Source organism: Argiope bruennichi, chromosome X2, assembly GCF_947563725.1.
Source record: "Argiope bruennichi chromosome X2, qqArgBrue1.1, whole genome shotgun sequence".
Lineage (NCBI taxonomy): Eukaryota > Metazoa > Arthropoda > Arachnida > Araneae > Araneidae > Argiope > Argiope bruennichi.
This window is the reverse complement of record NC_079163.1, coordinates 52,951,021-52,978,040: the sequence shown is the minus strand read 5'-3', so window position 1 is coordinate 52,978,040 and position 27,020 is coordinate 52,951,021. Positions and strand designations below refer to the sequence as shown.

The following is a 27,020-nucleotide window of genomic DNA, read 5'->3' as shown; positions in this document are numbered from 1 at the left end:
TTTATAGAATCAGGTAAAAACAAAGATTTTAACACAAACCATTATTCACGCACAGAAATAAAACCCATGCAAACAAGTGGCCCTGATTTTGAAGATAAATTTTTTCAAAATTCTGCTTTTAATCATTTGATAACTTGAATTCCATTGATGAATTTGAAATAAGCCATCTTTTAATCATCTTTTAATAAGGTAATCTTTCAACCATGTTTGGTTTCTCTTTTACCATGAATAAATGTATTTTATTCAGATTAAATATTTTACACATCTTCACAATACTTTTTGCAGCAAGCTTATGGCAACAGCTACTGAAATTTAAACAATGGTCAAATTTCAAACTTGATAACAAATTTCGAAATCTCCATACAACACTAACAGGAGGTTATATGGCCCATACGCGATGTTAATGAAGAGATTTAACTATTTTGGCTACTACATCAGTTACAAGAGAATTTCATGTTTACGACTAATTCTAGTCAACTGAATTACGAATATTTATAGTTTAGACTATGTCTATTTTCCAGTTAATTTAGTATTAAAAACACAGATTTTGGGAGAAATCTTAAAATATTTTAGTACATATAGATGCTATTAAAAGACTTGGGAGATGACCCAATTTTTCACTACTCAACAGCTCGTCTAAATCACGGAACAATATAATTATTTCCCTTTGTTTTTCAAGTATGACATTTTTTTTCAAGTTGACTTTTTCGGTAATGAGACAAAAATATCAAAAATATTAAACCACTTCAGGTAAAATAGAAAAACTATATGATCATTTAATACCAACAATTTGAAAGCAATTATTGGAAAAGAATCTGTAATTTTAATATATTAAAAATCTTAAAATAAATCTGTAAAAAATGATAATTTTTAATGATACTACAGCACAAAATCTACAGGAATTTCCCAAATTTTTATACACTACTGTTCAAAAGTATTGCAAGTTTGAGAATTTTCTCGTTTTTCTTTTTCATTAATAAGCCCCCCAAAAGTAATATTTTTCATTTAAAGCGATATTTTTTAGTATAAATGTGGTGGAGAAGTTTAATAAAATTATAATAAAAAATATAGAATAGAAGAAATGGGGAATATTCAAAGAATTTTTGGGAAATGACATTTACAACTACAATTAATGGAAATGAAGAATTTTTTTTTTAAAAGTTCTACTTGGAATATAATTTTCAATTCCTTTAGAAAACTTTAATAGTTATTTATTAAATTTGGAAGATTTTATATAGTTCTAAAAATATATAATTTTAAAAAGGGCAAAAAAACACACATTATCCAAAAAAGTTTTAAAACGAATTTTCAGCTACATAATGCTTTAAATATCATGAGTTTTTAAGAAGGTTGATCTGTAAGATTCAGAAGAATTGTGAATGATTTATGTAGGTTTCAACACTCAATATTTAGTATCCTTCACTCATATCACGAACAAAATATTTGCACAGTGAAACACAAAAGTAAAGTCACACATGGGAAAAATATTTTTGTTGAATAACTATTATTTTATTATAAGAACAACAACAAAATCATGCTTACACAACAATTTATTACTAGCATGCACTTCCATAAAATTTTCTTTAAACTTATGCAGTTAAAAACATACATTAGTGCATATACAGCCAAAAATTATGGCTACAAGACTAGTTTTTATATTATGTGACAATTGCCACATTCCACAATAAGGCAGAAACATGACAGGCTACATGTTTCAATCACAGTATCTAGAAATTTATAAAATGTATAGTTATTCTCAGCTCATTCATTGTCAAACATTTTCAATAAATTAGATGGAATGAATTTGTTATTTAGCACATCAATACGAAACAAAAAGAAGCGTGAAGGTATATTAAAGCTGAGTTTCTCTCCAAAAAAATGTAAAAAATAATCGTGCTATAAATATTTTGGTAAAATAGGAGCAACTTTTACTGATATCCAGGACAATGAGATACTGCATATATATGCAACAGATCTTCACGAGCAATCTCCCATAGACAATCGATACATGGCCATTTCAGTTATTCCATGATAATGCACACAAGCTGCAGCAATTACTAATATGTGAAATATCTGATGGCTATGAAACTAAAAATAAAATGAAAAAAAAGTTAAGGCATGTAATCATTTATAATACAGAAAGAAAAAAAGAAAAGAAACTCAAGTTTGGGGGAAAGCAAAAGTCATGAATGTGAATAAAAATGATAATTTATTTCTAATGAAGTTGTAGCTCCTTTAAAACCCGGAACTTTTGCATAATTCCAATACATTTTTGATTAAAAAATATAAGATTACTAATCAGACTTAAAATTTTATTTTTATTAGAGTATTTCTTGCAATAAACTTTTACAAACATAAGTTTTGATACCTCAATTCAGTTAATAATAACGAATTAAGAAAAGTAATGCATTTTTAATCTCCTGTTGAATTGCAGTATTAGATTAGAAGAATAATGAAAGAAATAGTAGTTTGTCAAAGGCATTACCTTTGATTCTAGAATTAAAGGTTAGTAAAAAATTTCATGATGTTGCGGTTACATAACTCGGCTATCTACTCTTTTGATACAACAGATAACGTTACCTAATTAACATTAGGGTACATTTTCCATAATCCCTCACGAGGATCATTATTAGAATCGTATTCAAGTGAGAATCGTGTGTGGTCGTGTTTGTTTTGTCTTGTGAAATGTGGAACTTAAAGAATAATTAAAAATCTGCTCCCAAAACTCCTGTCATTTTTATCTACCTCATAATGAAGTTATAAAGAGTCTTGTCCCTCTGCAGTGGTGCCCAAAGAAATTTATGAAACGAAAGTGAAAGAATAATTTTTTCCGCCCAACGAAATTATTAAACGAAGGCGAAGCACTGCCAACTAGACAGAATAATTTTTCCCACCCTGGAAATAATTTTATTTTTGTTGTTCGATGTTCATTTTCTGCCACAAGAATGGTTCTAATTGTGTTCCTGACGCCCAGTCTACAAGAGAATAATCAGCTGCTGACTTCAGAAAAACCATCTGACGTCTAATATCATGACGTCTTGAAATCATGGTCAAAACATTAGCCATTCTCTGCGAATCCAGAAAAAAAAAAAAAAAAAAAAAATCCGGTGATCTTTTATTTCGTGTACCAAACAGATGTCTATGTTCAGGTAAATGTCCTCAATGAGACCGTTCCAGAAATCTTCCTGCCACCAACAATACTTTTTAATTTCAGTGTTTGTAATTTCAAAGTGGGCAACATTCGTTGTATTAAAAAGAGTTTGTGTGTGATTGGAAAGAATTTTGAGCTTGAACTATACCAACTGACTGCAACATCGTCGAACGTACTGTATTTTACTTTCACTTAGAAACAGACTTGTGGAAAATTAACAAGCCTGTAATAATGCATTTAATGGCAATTAACACATAATGACCTATCTCTACTATCTGTTATTTACATCAAAGTGTGAAATGGGTTACAGCTTTTTTTTTTCATTCATATTGTTAAATTCAAAGTATTGTTTTAAATTTAATATTGACGATATATTTTGAAATTTATTAAATCCTTTTACAATAAGTTAATAATGTTTTCATAATATTTTGATCGTTGTAAGTTTATATATTGAAATATCTGTATTGTGTCTTTTGCATAATCTCAACCACTGAAAAGTTCTGAAAAATATGTGTTTTAAATATTATGGAATTCTATATGGTAATTTTCAAGTTGTTGTTCTTGTTGTATTTCATTTAAGCAGGAATTAACTAGTCGTACCTAATATATTTCTTGGCCCGTAAATTTGCTTACCGAAACCAAAACTGACTGTTCTGTTTCTGATATCATTTTTTATCTCCGCGAGCGACGCGCGAAGTCTCATTAAGTATTCATAATTTCAGTCGCTCCCAAGTCAGTAAAATATTAATAATCCCAAACATCCCCTCAGTTGTTGAATATGTTTTCACTTTTCCTAGCTGCAAGGTGAAACTTTTCAGTGAAAGATGAGATAACGCTTCCTGACAGATTTATGTCTTTCGATTGAGAAGAGTGTTCATTTTCAGAGTAATGGTTCACAATACATATGCAGTCTTTCAATGGTGTTATTATATAAAAAAAAAAAAAAAAAATATGCAGAGTTGCACTTTTTTTGTTCTCAAAAGAAGTAACTTCATAGCTTAATCCTACTATTTATAATTCTTTATCTGGAGGTTAATGAAAGAATTCTGAACAGTTAAATTCCTGTTCAGTGCTTAAACAAATTAAATCACAGTTGTTAAATTTACATTGCTTCAAATCTTTTATAACTCTTTTAAGATTTGCTACGTTACAATTAGAAAACTGTTATTCCTTTATTAAGTGTGTTTATATATGTATCAGTTAAAGTTAATAATTGAAATATTTTTGAACTTAATATAAAATATATTCAGGTTTTACTTTCATCTACATGAAATACATACGGTTAAAATTGTTTTGAATATAAATAATTTTTTCCATTGCTGAAAGTATATATTTATCTCCTACTTGGATTTTTTTTGCATTCCTTTAAAAAAGAAATAATTTTTATTCTGTTTATTTCATTGGCTATATTATCTTCAAAAGAAAAGGTAGGTGTGTAACTGCTAATTCATACTCAATTTTGAAGTTTTCATGGAGAAGATACAATTTCATTTCAATAATTGTGTAGAATAAAAATGGCTTTTCTCTCTACGGGTAAGAAAATTGATTTATTTGACTTATCATTAGAATTACGCTACGAAGCTACATCTAATGATAAAAAAACTGATTTACACGAGAAAATAACTAAAACACATTTTTAAAGGTTAATAAATAGTTTGTGAATGATACGTTTAATAATATTATTGACGAACGGAAAAAGTGGGAAGATGTAGAAGCAAAGAAATTAGAAAGCTAAAACCAGCGTCTAGCTAAGGAGAGAGCGTTTGAGCTTGAAAAGCTTAGGCTCCCAAATCATAATTTATTAAATACTAATCAAATACTACTCTAATCCGATTTCATTAAAAAAAAAACAGTCTTACATTTCGCCCTGATACAGATGGCATGTCATTATTCTTAACTATGTTTGAATGACAGATGAAGCTTTTAAATGTATCTACATACTATTGGTATAACATTTAATAGGAGCACTTCCATGTAGTGTAGGTAAATTAATAGCACGAGAACCTGAAAAAATGTTACTACACCCACATTCTTACTATATTGTTGAAAAGATTTAAGCTGACAGCACACCGATTTAGAATTCTTTTTAGTCGACATCAGAAACGTGATCAGTCCATTTGAAAGATTTATTTTTCGAGCTAGGAACTTACATTTAAGGTTACCTCAATGAATTAGAAATTAGTTCATTTGACAAATTAAAAAGATTTAATCCTTGCTGATCAAATTTTAAAAAAATGCCCTCCGGAATATAAAAATAACTATTTAGATAATTGGGAAACATACAATGATCCTGTCATGTTAGCTGAAAAGCTGAACTCGTATGAAAATATAAAATCACCTTATCAAAAAGTGGCAAAACCTTCGAAGTCATAAGAATTGCACAAACCCAAACTTCCAACAACTTCCTGATGAAAGACCAATAGAATACGCCCGTAGACTCTTGAGCTCTGCTGAAAAAATTACTCAGCAACTGAAAGAGAAGAATGGGCTGTTGTCTGGATCTTGAAAAAATTTCGAGAATGTATTGAGGGTGCGGATATTACAGTAACGTCTGCCCATCAACCATTGAAGTGGTTAATGACTTCATCGTCTCCCACTGGCAGGTTAGCCAGATGGACACTTTAAATTCAAACTTACAACTTGAAAATCGATTATTTTACAGGCAAATGTAACGTTGTGGCTGACATGATTTCTCGAGCTAAGTGCAAACAGTTGAAAGATCTTGAACTAAAGAAGATCATAGATTGTTTTGAGGATATCAACAAAAGTGTTGATGTTGCAAATTGGACAGAAAGGGAGTACGTCTTAAATCAAGGAGTACTCTACCGCTACTCTCCACACTCTGAAGTGGAAGAGGTTCAGTTAATAATTCCATCTCATGAAAGAGAAACATTTTTAAAACTCCACCATGATGCGCCCACAGATGCCCATTACGGAGCTGATGAAATCTTCTTTCGAATATCATTCAGATATTATTGGACAGGCATGGGAAAATATATTACCCTTTGCGTCAAAAATTGTGCGGATTGCATCAGATATAAGGCAACGAACCAGAAACCAGCTGGTTTATTACAGACATCTGTACATACCCAACATTTTGAAAGCATAGCTATTGATGTTTTTGGGGCCCTTACCAGAAACGAAAGAAGGCATGAAGTGGATCTTCATTCACAACAAAATGGGTAGAGTTATTCCTATTAAAGGAATCTACTGCTAAAGAATGTGCTTTAACGCTACTAAATGAAGTCTTCTCAAGATCTGGAATACCGTTACCGCGCCATCTAGTAAGTGACAATAGTACGCAGTTTATTAGTGCAATCATGAAATAGTTGTGTTATATACTAAACATCAGTCAAAGTTTAGTTCCTGCTTACCATCCTGCAGGCAAATAGGGTTGAATGTAAAAACGGAGATTTGAAGCCTCGCTTTGAAATCATGGTAGGTAATAACCATACTTTATGAATCGAGGAATTATCAGCTGTTAGAATTGCATTGAACACTGCAAAATGCGAAACTACTGGATGCACTGCAGGTAACCTAAACTTTGCCCGAGAATTTAGACGATGTTACTACTGACTTGCGATCTGTCATTCATAATGATAATTTTGTTCCAGAATTTATACCTTATTTAAGACATTTTGAGAGGAATATGTAACAAATTAAAGAAAATATCGAGAAAAGCATATGGAGACAAACCGCAAAAACCACGCCCTAATTATAAATTTGATGATTTAGTTAGGTTAAAGCTTCACCCATTAAGTAAAGCAAACCAAAGCAAAAGTGCAAAGTTGATGCCGAGGAAACTTATTAATATCAAGTTGTGTTTCCCATGATCCTTCTCAGGGGTCATTATTAGATTGTATTCAAGAGAGTGTCGAGTGTGTTTGTTTTGTGAAATGTGGAACTTGGGGAATAATTAAATAACTGTTCCAGAAAATCGTCTCTTATTTTCATCTACCTCATGATGAAGTTATAAAGAGCCTCGTCCCCCTACAATACATAAATTAAGAATGTAACAGAACATTTTTATTCGACATTAGTCAGTCGTTCGGCCAAACTGTTTAGATCATTCTAAAATTTTATTATTTTTCTTATTCTGAAACAGCGTTAAAGTGAAATTAGAAGAACTGATTTTAAACACATAGATAATTCCTTCCTAGAGCTTCTGAAGAAATAGCAAACAATATTTGGGATAAAATTTACAAAAAGGAAGAAAGTTTTGCTTTATTTTTTCTCTCTGAAACTGACACTTACTTAAGGAATTCCAAATTTATTTCTGAGTAAAAACAATTTATAGGTAATATCCAAAAATATTTCTCAGAAAATAAAGATTTAAATATAAAAGATGTTTTTATGATGATTCCTTGTTTAATTGCTCAAAGTCTTATCCTTTACATACATGAAAAAGAGTAATACATCTAGTAAAAAATGCTCAAATATAAATCACTTTTAATCTAACAGAGTTAATGGAAAATAAAAACAATACCAATCAATATGATATATTTCAACTTCCACACAGATGATGTCCCGAATATTTTTACTATATTAATGTTAAAAAAATTTTGTAAATTTATGGCAAAAAGAAATTAGCATTCTTTAAGGATGCAGAACATTAAACATACATGCAACTGACGAAAGAATTATGGCATATCTAATAGAGTTTCATTCAATACTTTTGTAAAAAGCATGTCAACTATTTATTGCATATGTCCCAAGTCTAAAAATGGCACATTGTAATACTGAATATTAAAATTTTGAGACTGCCATTCATCAAAACCGATAATTTAGAATTTAAACAAAATATTTTTCCTTCACAAAAACTCTACATTTTAATTCTTCATAGAATTTTAACTCCTGTACCATTACTTTGACATATATTATTTAATAATAAAGGTTTACTAACATTTACAATGAAATATGTCATTCAAATTTGTTAAATGTTGTGCAATATCAATGTGTGTAAAGATTAAAGGGCTTAAAATAAGTTTTAAATACTTGAAACATCGACAAAAATATTTTCCTTAGGATGGATCAGGATTAAGAATTTCTTAGGATAATTATAAAAAATATCTATTTTTGAGATGATGTAATTACAAAGTCAATAAGTAACACCATAATTATTTCTAATATCAGACAAAAGATTAAAATAGTTATAAAACGCAAATTAACTTACCCATATGTCACATTTCCCAGGAAAAAATCTCTCTGGTACTCGCAATGCATAGAAAAGGGCACCTGTTATGTATAACATTCCCATTAAACACAGCCAACCAAATGAGGCTTGATAAACTGCACGAAACCATCCTTCTGCAATTAAATAATGTACAGCAGGAACAACACCACTAAGACCAAAGCCCATGAATACACCTAGAAGGTTTTAAAATAATTATCACTTACAAAATAATATTTCAACATAAAATATAGAGTAAACTAATATAAGCATGATATAACAGCTAATAAATAATTTGAGCTTAAGAAAAGACCAGTTATCTCAAGCATGGACTGCACTAACACTATAAAAATGATATAAAATTTTACCTTCATGTGTTTTAACAAGGAATTGTTTCTTGTAAATCTAGTTTGTATGAGAAAGCAGTTAATAAATTTTTAAAGATTAAACTTCGAATAAGATTCGTTGATAGAAATGGTCTGATATCAATATAATTTGATAACATGATTTCAATAAAATATACATTTATATTAAACAAAAATAAAGCAAATTATAAAACCATTTTCTTCACTTAAATGTATTAGAAGAGAAAAAAAAAATTCTTCAATGCTGCTGGCAATATCAAATATTATTCTAAGTCATTAGGTATATTATTTGTACAATAATTAGTAGAAAATATTTGCTTACATACAGCAATTAAGATCTGGACAAACTTTTTTATAACAATGCAAATAATAGAATGAAAAGGAGAAATGGGGGCTAAAAAAGGATACAATTGATACTACTACCAGCAATATATATAATTTTTTATTCAAGCCACACACAACCTCCCATTCAATCTTAATACAGTACACTCCCGATTATCCGCGGAATTGGGAGACGCGCCGCGGATAACAAAAATCGCGGATAATCGAAAAACGCTAAAAATGGGTATAGCAAAAAAGAAAACAGTCATTCTAACTTTGAAAAATTGTTTTATGTACAATAAAACGTAAAATAAACAGCAGGAAATGTTTTAACTAACGCTTAATATTTTAGTATATCACTCAAAACTAACCTAAAATGCATTTTGTTAATGAAAACAGAAAAGTGCTTTATATTTACGAGAGGCGTTAAGAATACAAAGAAAAATTAATACATATGTACTGTTTTAATACTGTAATGTATTATGTAATTACAAAAGCATAACTGTAACACTGCACCTTTTTGAAAAAAAAAAAAAAAAAAAAACTTTGTGTGGCAGGCGCAGATACCCCCGCCCGCGGATAATCGGGAGTCTACTGTATTTACAATCTTATCACTTCATGCACAAATTTTCAAGGACATCTCCTGAGTACTACCACCAATACATAAAATAATAAAACAAAACATTTTATGCAATAATGCTTTAACGCCAATTAAAGGGGGGAAATGAAATTCCACTTCAAGGAAAATAGGAAACTACATACCGATACAAAGTTTATATATCTGTTCGAAATGACTAGCAGTTATTTTTTAAATACAAAGCTTTCTTTAAACAACTAAAATTATGGTACTTAATAAATTAGTAAAATTCATAATGGAGAAATAAATTTAGATATACAGACAATTTTTAAAAATTTAAAGAAAACTGTTTACAAATAATATCCTTGAAAGGGCAGACTTTTTTTTTTAAACTTATGAATAAAAATAACACAAATAAATTAGAAAAACTGTGAGAAAAATAGGAAAGGATGTCAAAGACAGTTTTAGAAAGTAAGATATAGCTTTTATTAATACTAAACACCAGGGTTCCCATTTTTATTTTTAAAAAATAATAAATCAAGGACCCTTCAATGACAAGTTTTAAGAAAATTCAAGACAAAATTACATATTTTAGACATAAAAATGCAAATAAATTTAAAACATACTTTTACCATTAACATTCAAATCCGCCAATACATTCATGCTTAATACTTCTTAATGCTCACAAGAAGAACTTCAAGAAAACTTATTATGCTCATCTTGCAGTTTAAGCCAATACATATAGTTCAAAATGGATTTGAAGATCACAGTGCAAGCGCTCTCAAACGTAATCACCACACGGTTACTACTAAATGCTAATTGCAACAAAGCTCACTTTACAAACTCATCAGCTGAAAAAAATTAATTAAAAAAATATTAATCCCACAAAAATCTCTAAAAATACTTTTGATTATTGCTTGGCAGAATGAAGAGAAAAAAGCAAGAGACAGATACAATTCAAAAATCTTTTCTTACATTTAAACAAAGGAAATGAAAGCTGTGTGCAATTAAAATATTTTAAAATTTACATTTTAAGTTGTTCTGTTAAAATCCCAATTCCTAAAATTATTTAATTCTGCAATGTACAGAAAAAGTATTCTTTTCTTCTTTTTTCACTAGTTTGTACACAGACTTTAGCAATATATAGAAATAGTCTCTCTAATATTCACTCTTTTTGATTTCAAATTACTTAGTTCATATGTACTGCATTTCAACTTCTCACTCGTTTCCTCATTTTGAGATTGCAATCTTTACTCTTCGATGTTTTTGACACATTTAGAAAGAGCAATTTTTTCATATAATCCAAGTTATTTTGTAGTTTGAATATTCTCTACTTCATTATATATTTTCAGTTAAACTAAAACAAACGCTTTTGCACATATGGCTCATTTTTAAGATTCTCAACCTCAATATTTTTATTTAAGAAAAAACCCTTTCAACAATGACTTGGACGTGAGATAATATAAAAATTTTAATTACCTCCCACAATTTCTGATAAGACTTTTGACCCTCTAGATATTTTAATAAAATTTTTATCATTTCGGTTCTTGGACAACTTAAATTTTTCAAATATCATTTAATTGCACGCCATATCATTCAAAAATTTATATAATTTTATTAAAATAGAAATGAACTTAAATTAGAATTTATAATAACAGAAAGAACGGTTTTCGTCAGGTTATAATAAGAATGGGCTAGTTTGGCTATTCTTGTCAGTTCTAAATAACTAATAATCCAGGCAAGTGCACAGTAGATAGAGAAATTTTCAAAAAACAACTTAGGAATGAAAGTATATAAAGTAATCACAATCATGTTTTAAATCTCTTAGCTGTATTTCGGAAATTTTGTCTGATCAGTAAGTCGTTTTAGCATTCTCTTCCCACTGTATACAACACTAATTTTCTTGATATCGGCATACGAATCTTTGCTTGAAAAACCAAACTTGGAAATATTGTTTATAGAGTTGTTAGGCATGCAAGAATACAATTTTTCAGGATATTGAAAATTTTCAAACAACAAACGACCATCACTTATATTCTTTATGACAAAAATAGGCAGAATCTTTCATAAGTCTGATCATTTTAGTTAATGGTAGGAAAATCCTCAGTTTGACTTATAATGTGAGATCTTTGCTACGATTTTTCAACATACATATACGATTTAAATTTCGGTTCAGGAAATTTGTTTGCTCTTTTCACTATTTTCAATATACAACACCAGTTGTATCCACATCTTTATTACTCATTCAGATGCAACTGCAGTACCTAAACACATTGTTCTGTGAGAATAAAAAGGGAGAGGGAGAAATAGGGAAAATTTTAGACAATATTCCTTTGGCTGGTAAATAATTAATGCACTAGATAAAAAGCCAATATTCCATGAGGATACAAATTCGCTATGTCTTAATGAATTGTTGACATTATGTATGACGACAACGACACATATTTATGAACAATGTTCAAAATATTTTAACATTTTGTCATTCAATAAATAAAACCTCCGACTTATTAATGGATCACACATTGGGATAGAAAAAACGTTCCCAAATCCGATTTTTCCGTATAATTACGAAATTCTCCTAAAATATCTTCGGTTGTGGAATGGCTCACGCATTTGGATTCATTCCCTCTTTTTATTTTTTAGGGAGGTATAATTTTAAATTCTAAAATGGAATATGTAAATCCATTTTCTTCATTTATAAAAATTATTGAATGAAAACATTAAGAATTTTTCTAACAGTAAACATCAAAATAAGTCAGATTTTTAGGCTACGTTCTAACGCGTAGTTCCGAGGCGACACATGGTCCAATGTTAGTTAATGGGATGATCACTCTATGTTGATATTTCCGTCATTGTAATAAAATGTCTTACTGTTTAGTTATTTGTGTGCTTACACCTAACATTTACCAATTGTTCATAGATTATATTATATATATATATATATATATATATATATATATATATATATATATATATATATATATATATATATATATATATGAAGCCTCATACTAGCAGACACATTTCGGTTATTCCAATGAAACTGGGTGAAAGTCATTAATATTTCCTTGTCATATAACTTTGTATTTTACTTATTCTGAGTTTAGTATTCGATTTTAAACCAATGCAAATTTTACCTTTTAAGTGATGACTTAAACAGTTTCTGCTTATAATAAAACCAACAGTAAATATTTATTCTTATGATTTGAAAGAGATTTTAATTTAGTCAGAATTTGTTGAGATAAATTCACTTATTACAAACTTATGTCATTTACTGATGTATACTTATGCTCATTTATCATTAATAGTATTTGTATTATCATATATATACAATTTTTCTTACATGTAGCATTTCTGTATCGATTGTTTATCATTTCGTGAAATTGCCCACAATATTAATAAATTATTTTTACACAATTGTGGTTATAAAATATCCGAGAAGGAAATTCTTTTACTTATGGCATTCATCATAATTGTAGGTTTTTAAGTATTTTTTTAATGTTATTGAAGTTGAAAACAACATTTATGTTACAATAGCAAGATCGTAAGTAAAACTGAATATTGCCTGAATATTGTAACTGTATGCACAATAGCCTTATTTCACACCAATTAAGTACATGCTGATAGTATTAAACTTCAAAATAAATCAGATAACTTGATATGTTATATAAGCTTAGCACAATTTATTAAAATATTTGCTGCAAAGATGGATATGTCTTTTAATTTTATTTTCGCATTTTGTAGAGATTTATTAATTCAATAAAGATTCATCGACAACCTTGAAGTAAATGTTTCAAGAATTGGCTTTCATCATTTAGTAATAATATAGTTTGAATAAATTGAACAATCCTCTGCCATTAAATCAAATCAGAGATCATAAATGTAAACGAGAATATTATCAATAAAAGCTTCATAAGTTGTCATTTAAAAAGAGACATTTTGTGTAAAAGGCACATTTACTGACATTCTAATATGAAATTCAGAACTTTCAAATTAAAAATCACTTAAAAGATATTAAATAATGTTCAACTGATCTAAAATATTAATAATTTCAAACCAGTTACTTCTGCTGTTACATTTCAGAAATAAAAATTATGAATATAGGTGTAGCAATGTAAAAGGCATATGCGGTAAAAAATATACAAATCAAGAATAAAAGCTTACAGGACATATTAAAACCGCAGCAGATAATGATGTAAGAGTTGATAAAAAGTAGTAATTGCAGTCAACCAAATTTCAGAGTTGGATATCATAAATGAAATGTGGAAACATTTAAAATAAATGTAATAACATATCAAAATCACTCAACCTAGAAGAAATACATTTTGAAAGAATAAGTAAATATTAAGACAGAATATAATTAACTCGAAAAGTTGAAAGATTAAATGACCAAAAAGCTAAAAAAAGTTTCTACTAGTGGTTAGCTACCTGGAGAAGAAACAGAATTTAAAATACACCCAGAACAATACAGAGATTAATCAATGTATTCATTTTCCAGATAAAAAAAATGTTTCAAGGTAAAATAGCATTCAGCAATGGATGTTTGTTACTCATTTTGAAAAAATTAAAATATGAAAATGCATAAATGGAATTTTCCCCCAATTTTTCATTATGTAAATTAGGTTTAATAACATAAACAATAGCTTAAACAGCAAGAATATTGAACTATATTTTATAGAAATTTATAGATTTACAGCTACGTGTATAAGTACTGAACAAAATCTTTAGCCGTTAGGCAGTATATATTGAATTTTCATAAAGATTTATATTAAATGAGCTTGAATTTCTAACAATACAACATGTACAGGCATTTTATTTGATATACATAATTGACAATAGTGAAATATTATTTCTCTTAACACTAATTACAAATAATTGACAGTAAAAATTGTTAAAAACATTAAAAATAAAAACATGCATGTGCAATAATAATATATATTGTGAGTATAATGTCAGTATTTTGCTCATTATAAGCAATTTAAAGTAATAAATACTTGGTTATAAGACAATATTTACCCGAAATTATTTAAATTTTCTCATACTGAAATGCTTAGAAAATAATCTTATTACCTGATATTCTTGCATATAAGAATTGAATATATATGAACACTCATTTTATGGAATATATCTAATTTATGCATTCATCAGCTGATACTTAGTGCATATGCAAGTTATATGCAAGCATTAAGCTTATAATAAGTAAATAATTTTTTAAATAGGAAACAAGGATTTATTATGTAGATTTGACATTCTTTAAATGAAATTGAGGAAAGGGGAAAAAAGCATATTATTTTGCAAATCTACATATATATAATCCCCATTTTATACATACATTTTAAAGAACAGCTTAAGGTTTTGAATTCTTGACAAGTAAAAATAAATCAGCACTTTTCTTGTCATTTAACTATAACGAATTTAAGTTTCAAAGGAGGATACATCACACAGAGAAAAGATTGCCCTACATAAGTATTTATCAACAAAATTTTATCACATTTATCACTAATGCCTTCAAGGTTAATAAATTTTATATATAAATTTTTAGTACCCCAACCCCCCCCCCCCCATTTTGCCACTCTAATGAGCTAAGCGCATCGCTTTGCATATTTAACTCTTATATTTGGGGATTTTGTGAGCTTTTGAATCATTTTCAATATCGGATAATGAATACTGTTCTACCGATTCACCAGTATTTCTTGCTACAAAGACCTTTCTTTTTTCAGAGAATGAAGTCAAGCAAAACTGAAACCAGCCGAATATACATCGTTGCCTTCCAGAACCGTTTCGCTAAACGCCTCATATGAATACACCCAACTTGCTGTTAGTCCAGCCCCCAAAACCGTCCCGGGTGAATGTACATGTAAACAAAATTCCGTTAATATAAGCGCAATGTTAAATAAAATTAAATAAAAGCATTTTGTTGGATCTTTTCGGCAATTTTACCGTCTCTCTCACGGAACAAATTTGAAATCTTATAAGAATTATACGAACAACAACTTTTCACTGAATTCAATAGCAAATTCAGTTTTGCATCTAAGCACTATAAAGATACAATGAATGATGCAATACTATTATTTCTAGCAGCAGGGAATATTAAAAATTCCTTGGTAATTGTGGCGGCAACCGTGTTTACTCCATCTCTCTCCTGACCATTATTAGAGAAACGATTGGTGATTGGTAGCACTTCCGCATTAATATCTTTTTGCTGGTGATGAAATCCTCAATACAAAACTAAGTACCTAAGTGTTTTCCCTTTCTCTACCCAAAAATAATGGATGAACATTTCGTCAATTTTTAAAAAACCGAATGAAAAAAAAAAGCACATTTCCGGGCACATTTCAAGTACGGCAACATAAAATTCAAGAAGTTTTCATGAACCGTGGGAACCCTGCATACATGCTACACCACAATTTTCTTTCATAATGCTTGCAAAATGATGAAATAAATAAATCGATCATTTGTATTCCATGTTCTGAAAATAAGAGTTGTAAACATAAGAAAAATAATCAAGAACTCAACATAAGATTTGTAGATTGAAAAGTCTAAATTACATCATATTTTACTACACAGCAGACCAATTTTCTGTTGCTTGCCATATAATGAAAATAAAATTGCAATTCATATTTAATACATACCTGTTCTTAAGCAGTCACTTGAATTTTTTTTTTTTATCAGATAGCGACTTAGAAGCATCCACATAATAATCAGAAGATATTCAAATAAGCAAGGGAAATAAATAAGGGCATTAAGCTACTTAGGAAATCTAAAGAATGAATCTTCTACTAAGCTTTCAGTAATCATTTAGATGCACAGTGCATTTTTTAAAGCATAAAACTCTCGATCATGAAATTACAACCTATCTGAAGAGCTGAAAATATATTTAATTTTAAATAATGAAGTCCTAAGGTGAAGAATGAAATAATAAAATGAAATAATTTTCAATGCCTTTGCAATGTTTAATTTTTTAAGCAAGCAATAAGCAAAAATATGCACAAATCTACTTCCTTTCAAAAATGTCTGTGCAAATAAGGCAGGAAAAAGAGGAATGGGGCAAATGGAAAAGAATTTTCTGTCTTATCAATAATACTGATTAACTTACCAGCTCTTACTGAGCGAAATCTTGGTTCACTAAATTTATCCCATAATGAAACAATAATAGCAGCTGTTCCCAAGACTATCACAAGAACCAAATATATAAGCTTTGGTTGAAAATTACAATAAAATCCATAATACAGCCACGGCACGAAAGATCCAATAATTAAAAAAGCAATTCCACAATAGTCTAACCTGTAGTGGAAAAAGATACAAACACAAATGTAATTAACAATGCAATTGAATACACAGAAAACAAAAATCAGGCAGCATATTTTTGAAAATAAAAATCCATACCAGCATATTAAAAGCATATCAGTGATAAAAGACTAAAATAATCATAATATAATAAACTGAAAATAATGTATGGATTATAATAAGAACAATAATTATCTTTTTTCTTTTAAAAGGAGAATCGAAATAGTTACATCTTTAAACAGAGAACTGGACATTTGCTTAAAATTTAAAAGCTAATCAATCCAAAAATATTCCTATTAATGAGAAACATTTCAAGTTTCAAAAATATTCATCTACAAGCAATGAAATTCATAGAATACTTCACAGAAGTCTAATTATTTTCTTTCATTTTTTATATTTCAATCAGCTTAACACCACACAAATCAGATATTTTTTGTATAATACCATAAATACTAACTATTGCAATCCATTATCCAATAGATACATTGTGTGTTACTTAATGTATTTCTTTTCCAGATATTTAAATTTAGTAAGCATTAAAAAATCAAGGTAAAATCTTAATTGCAAATTGAACTTAGAATCAAGTTTTCTAACACTTTGCAGATTGCACTTTTTGCCTCTTAGCTTTTTCTAAATGAAATCTTTCATTAATCGAAAATAAATTCAGTTTTACAAACAGATACAACAATACCCCCCCCCCAAATTATTAGAACATGAAAAGATCAGAGCTACCAAGCATGAGATAAGGAGCTTGTGTACATTGTTAATGCTACTTTAAATGTGTTCATGTCCTCTACTACCAGTACAGAAAATACAACACATACATTAGAGTCTCCTTTCAGAATCAAGATACTGCAGAAAATTTTGACGAACTGCATTTACATATTTATTCTCTATATCATGAAAAATAATTTTTACATTATGTACATATCTTTATTTTTGCTTTATAATTTTGCAACGTTTTGTAACTTTTTATCATTTGAAATTCAACAAAATCTACTACCATGAAAAATGACAGCATATGAAAGGCATGGGAAATATTGAAAAAGGCACTGAGCTGTTTTAATTCTTTCCTGATGAAAAACAAAATGTGATAACTGAATATCCCACAAAGCATGAATACTACAGAGTGTCATGAAATATAATGAAGACACTAAAGTCAATGAAGATAACGATGAAGTAGTTATTAAAAACTTTTTACAAGATTAAATGGCAAGAGCATTTAATACAATATAAAAGAAATTTTCATGAAAATGTTGCAAACGATGTGTTTAAATCTGTATGAAACAAGACTACAGACTTCTTTAAAGGCCAATAGAATAGATAGATAAGTACTGGTCTGTTTTTTCTTATTTTTAAAATTTAAATTATAAATTTCTATTAAGTTTTTAAGTAGCATGGTGAGACTTCATTAAATACAGACTTCACTTTAGATTAAATAAAGATCTGCTAAATTGCTCTAAGCATATTGTTTGAAAATAAAACCATATCATATTTTTTGAAATTATTTATCAGAAATATACATTTAAGATTTTAAACATTAAGATATCTTTGGAAAATCACATCTTCTACAGGTAAGAATTCACAAATGAACAATATTGTTAAATTTACAAGGAGATCGAATTTTTTTTTATTGGCAAGAAAAGCAGTAAAATCTAATTACTACAACTAATATTAAGAAATATGGTTTGAATCGTCCAGAATAAGCAACTATATAATCATGTCGCAAAGGAGTAGTAACCAATACAAGTTTGCTTGTGATGAAGATCTAATAACTGATGCTCTTTGCAGATTTTCAATGACAGAAAAAGGTCTAATTTATAAGAGAATTTGACTAATAAATTAGGAAACGTATTAAATTACTTCACAAGTGCTTAAGCACTGAACATCAAAAGGGTAGCAAGACTCGTATGCAACTTTATATAAAAAATCATTCCATTAGTTATTGTGGTGAGTGTAGTTGATAAGTAACACAAGCTCAAAACTCAAATAAATGAAAGTAAAAATTACCTTTTTCCACACCTCATTTTAAAATTTGACTAATCTTTCTATTACCTAAAGAAGTTTTTAAAAGTCTTAAAATAACTTTTATAATTTTTCAACAAAATTCTCATAATACTAAATGACTTTAAATGCTCTTATATTTCCATATAACACACATTGTATATATTAACACTTGAAACACAATACTATTCAAATAAATACAAGGTATCTACTCAAATTGCGCCCTAATCAATTTTTTAAATCTTTAAATAAGTATATACTCCCAATTGGAAAAGTGTTTTAAAACGACAGTAATTATATTCTGCGTATTCCTCAGCACCTATTAGTCACCTTTAATAAAATATCCTTGGTTCACAAATATCTATACAAAAAAAAGTTAATTTTTCTGCGATTAAAATTGGTCAAATTATAAAACTTTTAAAAATCATTATTTTAGAACCAATCAACCACCATCGTCTCAAGAAAATGAAGTCCATTCACTGGAAGATCTTCCTTGAGGCAGCTACTGAAATTATTTAAAAAAACTGATATGCCAAGCACCATAACATGATCAGGCTTGATTGCAGAGGAGTGGAACTTTTGTTTAAAAATTTAGCGCACCAAAAATATTATATTAAACATGATTAACAGGGCAAAGGAATTATTTAAAAATATGCATTTCAAAATTTTTTCAGTGGCATAATTAATTGCCACAAAACAATTCTTTGTGTCATTTAAAACATTTTTTTTCATTTGCAAGTATATGTTTTTTTACTGATTTAGAGGTTAGCCATATAGCCATAACTATAGTGAAAATCTTATATATATGTTAAAAAACTATTTATTTCTTACCGCCTTTCATAGAGCTATATATTAGCGCCTTAACTTTCAAAATTAATATAAGATTTCGTTTAATATTATGATTCCATTAAAATAATTTCACTAAAGGGATCATAAAATATGCCAATATGAATTATCAAATGTTCACTAAAGGGATCATAAAATATGAATATCAAAAAATGGGTCTGATAAACTGATATTTAGAAACTTCGATATACTTTTGAATTTAAATAATTTAACAGCAGTCTCAAATAATCATGAAATGCTTTTCTCACTTTCACAGAATCACATTTGTAGATGTTGCAGAAATATTTTTTACTTACTCTTCAATTGTTTCTGAAGCTTTCCTTGTGCTTTTCATTTTCTTTCAGGAAACTAAGCTATACACATTTTTAATGTATTTGTTTGTACCTTGACAATGGATTAAAAAGAGGTTAACTACAGACAAGTGTTTCTTTTTCCTTGTGCCAATTTCATTCTGATCAATATAAAGATTGGTTGGTTAGACTAAATTTACTGATGCGGGACATTTACATCAAATAATAATATAGAAATGAAAAAGTAGAATATAACTTCATATTTTCCTGTCGAAGAAATAAAGAGACGTGAAACATTTTTCTGAAATCTAACATTTAATAGTTGAGTCTTCAATAAACAGTTCAAATCACTAAGTTTCAAGCAAGCGTTTGTTTTACAAGTAATATGAATTATACAATGTAAGTTCACTAAACACACACACACACACACATACATATGGAAAAAAAAAAACACTTCATAACAGATTCAAGAGTATTGTTTCTGAAAAAATAAAAACGAAATCTTATTCCCTAGAGAAATAATACGAAAATATAGCACTTGTTAGACGAACACAAATGATACAAAGTTTTAGTTCTGAGGCTTAAGATATATTTCGGCATATATTGTACTTAAATTAAGTAGGTATTTTTTACATTTGGCAGGCAACTAAAACGATAAAATTCCTTTGAATAAACTAATACAAACAAGGAACCAAATTTTAATCTCAATGATATATAAAGTGAACTGAAAAATAATGATAAAATGACAAAAAGAATAAATTCCACATTCTTTCTATATCAATAGATTAAATTGCTATATGACTACAAAATGAGACCCACTTGTCTTAGTACCAAGGAATGGAGAGACATCAGATCGCCATAACACACTCACACATGTATTGTTAACTGCATAAAATCCACCTCAGAAAGAGTGGTTGGTCCATGCATACACCCCTCCATAAAAAGGTCATGCTCGCTGATGGATCCATTAACCAATATATTTTAAAGGTAAAAACAAAGTTTAGTCTTTACTGAATAGACTATGAAGCCTAAACAAGTGTTACTTTTATATCCAATACTTAAATGAATAGCAATTAACTATGACTAAATGAACAGAATATGAATAATTTGTATAAACAAATTAAATTGTGTAAAGAGTACAAAAGGTGTTATATTTGGCAACCAAATACACAGTATCATTAAAAATGCTATCTATTCTTCGATAAATTCATTACTTCAGTAAATTTTTTTAACTACATGTACCCTTCTAAATCCATTATAAGAAGTGAAACAACATACTAAAAAGATCATTCCATAAATGCAAGCTATATAAAAACTGATTACTTTCAAAGCAGAATAAGAAAATATCAAAACAATTCTTAAATGAATTCTCAAAATTTATAATATATCTAGCATTAAGTTAGATATCATCCAAACAGTTAATTTCTTTTTCAATATTTAAATGTAAGTAGATATGAATCAATTTGTATTAAAGCATTGGAAAGGATAATTTTTTCTCTTTATATTAACAATCAAACTCTCCCTTGATACTTACTCCACAATTCTGATTCATTAATAGAAACTCAAAATTTTTATAATTAATTGAGGTTGTTTCCAAATTAATATAACAATTTTGCCCTCTGCATTCAACAATTTCCAAAACCATTAATTTTCAAACAAAAAATTATAAATTTTATAAAATTCTATTTAAATTTTATATGTATTAATTATATAACTAGAAAAGAGACAAAAAAGCTAGTAAATAACAGAAAATAACTTCTTTGAAAAGCTGTAACATTACTTTTGTACATACATTGCCATTATTTTTTGTAACACTAAATAAGTACTAAAAAAGAAATACCATAGGGGTAGAAATTCCCATTAAAGTTATTTTTAGCTTAAAAAGTACTTTATGAAATATTCTGAATCTTAGAATGCATTTTAATTTAACGTCTTGATACCGATATTTTTAATAATAAACAAATTAATATACATCATGCAAGTAAAGTAATGATGTTTCAATATCATCCAGAAAAACCATATATTTGCCAGTAGATTAAAAATTTCAAGCTTAGAGGACTTAGCAATAACATGACTAATAGAACTATCATATAATTAGAATAAATAGGGATGTTATGATGATGACATCCCCACTAACTTATATTTTACCATTATTCCTATATAGAGGGCATCTCAGATTTGTTTCCTTTTCATAGTCAATATTGTCTTTATTTATGTTCAGCATCTTAAATATATTTCAAAATTGATAGAAATTATGTCTTATAATTTTTTTTTCTCAAATCTTTTTCATTTTTTTCTCAAATTATTAAAAATGACTGATTTTTATTATTTAATTTGACATAAATTACATTTTAATCTTTAAAAAATTTGTAAAGGAAATTCTAAAATTTTTAACCAATATATTAATGACAACTCTTGTATATTATTCCTCACAAAATTATTTGAAAGAAAAAAAAACTTTACTTAAACAGATTTTACAAAGGTTTCAAGAACCATCCTATTGTGGTAAATTCCCATACTATTCTTATGAAATGTATTCATACAAAAGTTTAGAGTCTTAATGTTTTGCCTTCTGCAAATCTCAATAATATTCAGCTATCTTGGAAAAAAGGACGAGATTGATAATCGCCGAATACTTTTATTAATCTAATGTAGCTAATTTTGATCTTTTTGAAAGGAAAAGAATACATTCGTAGTTCAATATGTGAGCTAATTTTAATCCCCATCTATACTTTCAACAAGAATATTAAAAATGAGATGAAAAATTTTTAACAACTGAATAAATTTCAGACAATTTAATATTATTGGATGGTGAATCTGTTGATAGTGAAACAGAAATGGTAATAATGTCACTTGATCCAGATATAATCACTGATAATAAAGAAATCGATTATACCAACACCTTGACTGCATGTGGTCTTACTAGTTTTGACAAAAAGCATCCAGAAGAAACAGCTGTAAGAATTAAAGTTAAAAGAATTAAACACCAATGAAGAAATAAATATCCCAACACCAAAATGGCCTAATTGCAACCGAAGTTTTCATCTGTTCCTGAATTATTTTGTAATGAATGTTATCAAGAAATAGGGAATACAATTTTAGGAAAATCACCTGCAAAAATTGAGATAATATCTGAAAATATAATTGCGAAAACTGCAGCGGAAAGTAACAAGTATGCTAGAACCGCCCCCCCCCCAAGATATTTGTCTGAAAATCGGGCAGTTGAAGCAATTTTTGGATATATTATTCTAAAGTGGATATCACATTTTGCCCAAAGAAAAAAAATATATATGTATTGTGAAAATGCTCCCGATACTGAAACAACACTTGTTGGTCAAGCAATGTCAAAGAAAAAACGATGATACTCTGATATCAAGAAGTATTTACATTTCAATAATAATTCTATATTGATGTATGATATCAATGTTATTAAGTTCATTCAAATTTAAAAATTACTAAATCAAACTTTACAGCAATTTGGTGTGTCTTCCAAAGCTTTAAATATTGATCAAAGAATGATACATTATTCTGGGAAACAGTTGAAAATTGTATATGAAAGAGCAATCCGTAAAATTTATACACAAGCTCAGGATATTCTCAGCTTTCAATGGGAATCATTTTAATATTATCCAAAAACAAGGAACACAGAAAAAGTTCATATCTGACAGTCATAATAGGACTACGAAAATAAAGAAATCATTATCCCAAACCATTGCTGAAAATTTGCTGTCTATTGTTGAAACTCCTGTGAAGTGCAAAGTTTCTGTGGATAATTTTCTTACATTGAACGACTATTTTTGTTTGGCTCAGAAGCAAGAGCTTCTTGCTTACAGGAACAGTTACACAGAATAAAACAAGAAAATGCTCTTTAAAATCATCTAAAATATTGCGAAAAATGGATTGTGGAAGATCCATTAAAAAAAAAAGAAAAGAAAAAATCCAGCTTGTTTGAAATTGCGAAAAGATCATTATTTGACATCTAAATGAGAAATACAATAATAAGGCCATATTTAGATATATCTCAACAAACAAATCATTCTTTAAAAACACAGTAAATTATTAACTTCTATTTCTCTACATTGTAAAAATGCCTTCCTTCATACTGAATATACTGTCATTTTATACTGTAAATAAGCAGTAAAAAATCCCCAATCTCATATAATTTTTTTATTATTCATTAATAATCTAAATGTAATATTCTACCAAATATCTACATAATTATTTGATCCTAAGAAAAAAATAATAATAAAAAATTTCACAACCTTCACCAAAACGCATTACTGAGCCATTCCGACACGAATTATTTTAAGCAATCTGCGCCAAGTTAGTTCACCTATGATACAGGTGCATAATTTTCCCGTAATATTTTGCTTTTGAAGAGGGATATTTTCGAGCTTCAGTGGACTTCTGATTTCAAAGGGAAGGGGAGTAATTGCATCTCTGTCTTTATCAATATTTTATTTGCATAATTTGGTTTATTATACACTTGTAATTCATATATAATGATAATTATAATTATTACAGTAGTTTAGATGTTGTAATTTATAATGACAGAGTTCACAACTATAGATATTTAGGAGAATTCTATTAGATAAAATACTAACAACAGCTTAGTTAATATCACTGGATCATTTCTAACAATAGATTACACACAGAATAAACTTTTCAATATTTTAATATCTCACTGATTAAATAAAAATAAGCTATTTTACATTAATCAATTTTATTGAATTATATTACCAGATTTTTAAAACATCTCAAATAATAGAATTATTCAGTTAAATTTAAAATTATTTTGGTGAAATAAATTATACAGCCTAAAATGGTCCATATTCTGCCTGTCACTGGTAAGAAATAAATGTCTCTTCGAAATCAGCATATGTGATTTACTATACACTTAGTTTTTTCAAACTAATTATACTTGCCGATTAAAAAACTATAGTAGTTATAGTTTACCATTTCAAATTCTTAAAAATTACATACTTGCTGAATAGTTTTCCAACTTTTTCTGAATGGCAATGAACTGTATGGAAAGTGAAGGACATGCCTAGACATGCAATGGCACCAGCAAAGAATGTAGCAAACACAACTTTTTCCTGCCACTGTATTTGATTTGATGGACGAGTCAGAAAATAGAGTGCAATTCCAATAAATGATATACAACCTAAAAAAAATAAATGGTGAAAAATATAAAATTTAAATAACTAAAATTAAGTTTTATCAATCATTTGTAAGCAATTTCAAGAAAATTTCAGTTGTTTGAGACTATATTTATAGCTCACATAACTTTGCTAATTAGGTAATTGTTTAAATCATCTTACAGCTTTTGGGTGGGCACAAGCAATTCAAGGCAAACATAATTTCTTTGTAAATGACATTATTTAAGAATATAAATTCAATGCAATATTTATCAAAGTTGAAGTTCTGACCAGCATGTACTAGCTTTAGCAAGGAATTATGCAATTATTCAACTCTTGCAATGATACTAGTATCCATCTTTGGTAATTTTAGAGTTGCCTAGATATTTTTCAGAATGTTTAAAAATGAACAGAAATTCTGTCTCATCATGTAGTTTACGATGAAACAAAAGAAATGATACACACAAATAGAACGAAAACTCTATAATGATATATCTGTTATTTTATCTAGTGTAAGGACATTTTATGAAATTTGCAACAGTTTACGACTTTTTTCATCAATAGTCAAAATACTTCACTCTATAAATGCATACAGTTCAATTTTTCAAAAGCTAAGCCATTTCAAAGGTCACCAGTGAAAGTTTTCTATCCCCATATGCATAGAATTTATAGATAGCTTTTAAAAAATAATTTTTATTAAATCTTTCATACTTAACACAGATTTAGAGTGTGACAGTAATACTGTAACAAATTTAGTGACTTCTTTTGTCCAACATAATATAAGCACACTTTGCTTTGTTAGTATAAAAGAAATGTCAATTTAGAATTCCAACAACCTTAAGGCAAAATAAAAGTAAATAAAATACGAGAATGCCTAGAACATTGATTTTTCCAAATTTTATTCTGAGACAAAACAGTGTATAAATTAAGAAAAGCATCAAATATTATTTTAAGAGCTATTTTTTAAATAAAAATTTTCAATACAAGACAAACTCTGCCTCATTAAATAAGGCAAAGAGGAAAATCTATGAAACTAGATTAAAACCCTTTGAGGAATCCTATTATGAAAGATTTTTTTGAACTTAAAATACATGGCTAGAGTTTTATTATTTAGCAATACAATATTTTATACATAAGACCTTTTTTCTTGCCTGTAGCTTTTTTCATGAGTGGAAAGGGGGGGGGGGGCGGTATAAGTTATTTAGGCTATTTTCTGGATCAAATAGGACAAGCCTTTCCAAATAGTAATTTTTTTTTAAGGATGTAGCTCTTTTTGAAAATTTCAAAATAAAGCAAAATGCCTTAAAAAAAAGATTTTATCAACAAAATATTACTCTCATCCTCAGTGTATTACAAAGGAAGCAACAAGAATATGATATCTACATGTTTGCTATTATCCAATTACAAGGGAAAAAATAACATTAAACCTGCAATTGGAGAACAAGTTCAGTGAAAAGTACTGCAAGAAGTCCTCCTGTCATATATAAATTTTCACGTAAAAAAAAAAAAAAATGTACTGACATAATGAGCTTGAACAGTTTTCCCTAAAAATATACTCAGTACCTCAACGACACCATATGCAATATACTATGCCTCTGAAAATACAGGGTACATTTTCAAAACAAGTAGGAAACTGTAAATTGAAAGGGAATGGATAAATTTAACAATGTTTTTCTGTACATCCGAGGATTTGGAAATTCAGTTCAGAGAGGCATTGTAAAATTTGCTCTCTGCTTTCACAACATTTACAAAAACACCTACCAGTTTTTAAAGATTGAAGCAATCAATATCAAAATAATGCAGCCCTGCAACCAAAATTTGAATTAATTTTCCAATAAAAGGGAAAACATCTAATAGTTTAGAAGAAGTGA

At 28.4% G+C, this 27,020-nt stretch overlaps 1 protein-coding gene across 2 annotated transcripts in view; it reads right to left on the bottom strand.

Annotated features, from left to right (window-relative positions):
* Positions 1-1,517: 1,517 nt before the first annotated feature.
* The window catches only part of LOC129959963 (adiponectin receptor protein-like), a 30,961-nt gene continuing 5,458 nt past the window's right edge, over positions 1,518-27,020 (bottom strand). The window contains exons 5-8 of one of the 2 annotated variants that reach the window (XM_056072892.1): positions 24,995-25,175; positions 16,681-16,868; positions 8,325-8,518; positions 1,518-2,088 (exon numbers count right to left, since the gene is read on the bottom strand). In XM_056072892.1, coding sequence (XP_055928867.1) covers positions 1,978-2,088; positions 8,325-8,518; positions 16,681-16,868; positions 24,995-25,175 — 674 coding nt within the window. In that variant the 3' untranslated portion in view covers positions 1,518-1,977. Of the gene's footprint in view, positions 2,089-8,324; positions 8,519-10,265; positions 10,436-16,680; positions 16,869-24,994; positions 25,176-27,020 lie in introns of those variants that run through there. The other variant, XM_056072893.1, reaches the window with a different exon arrangement.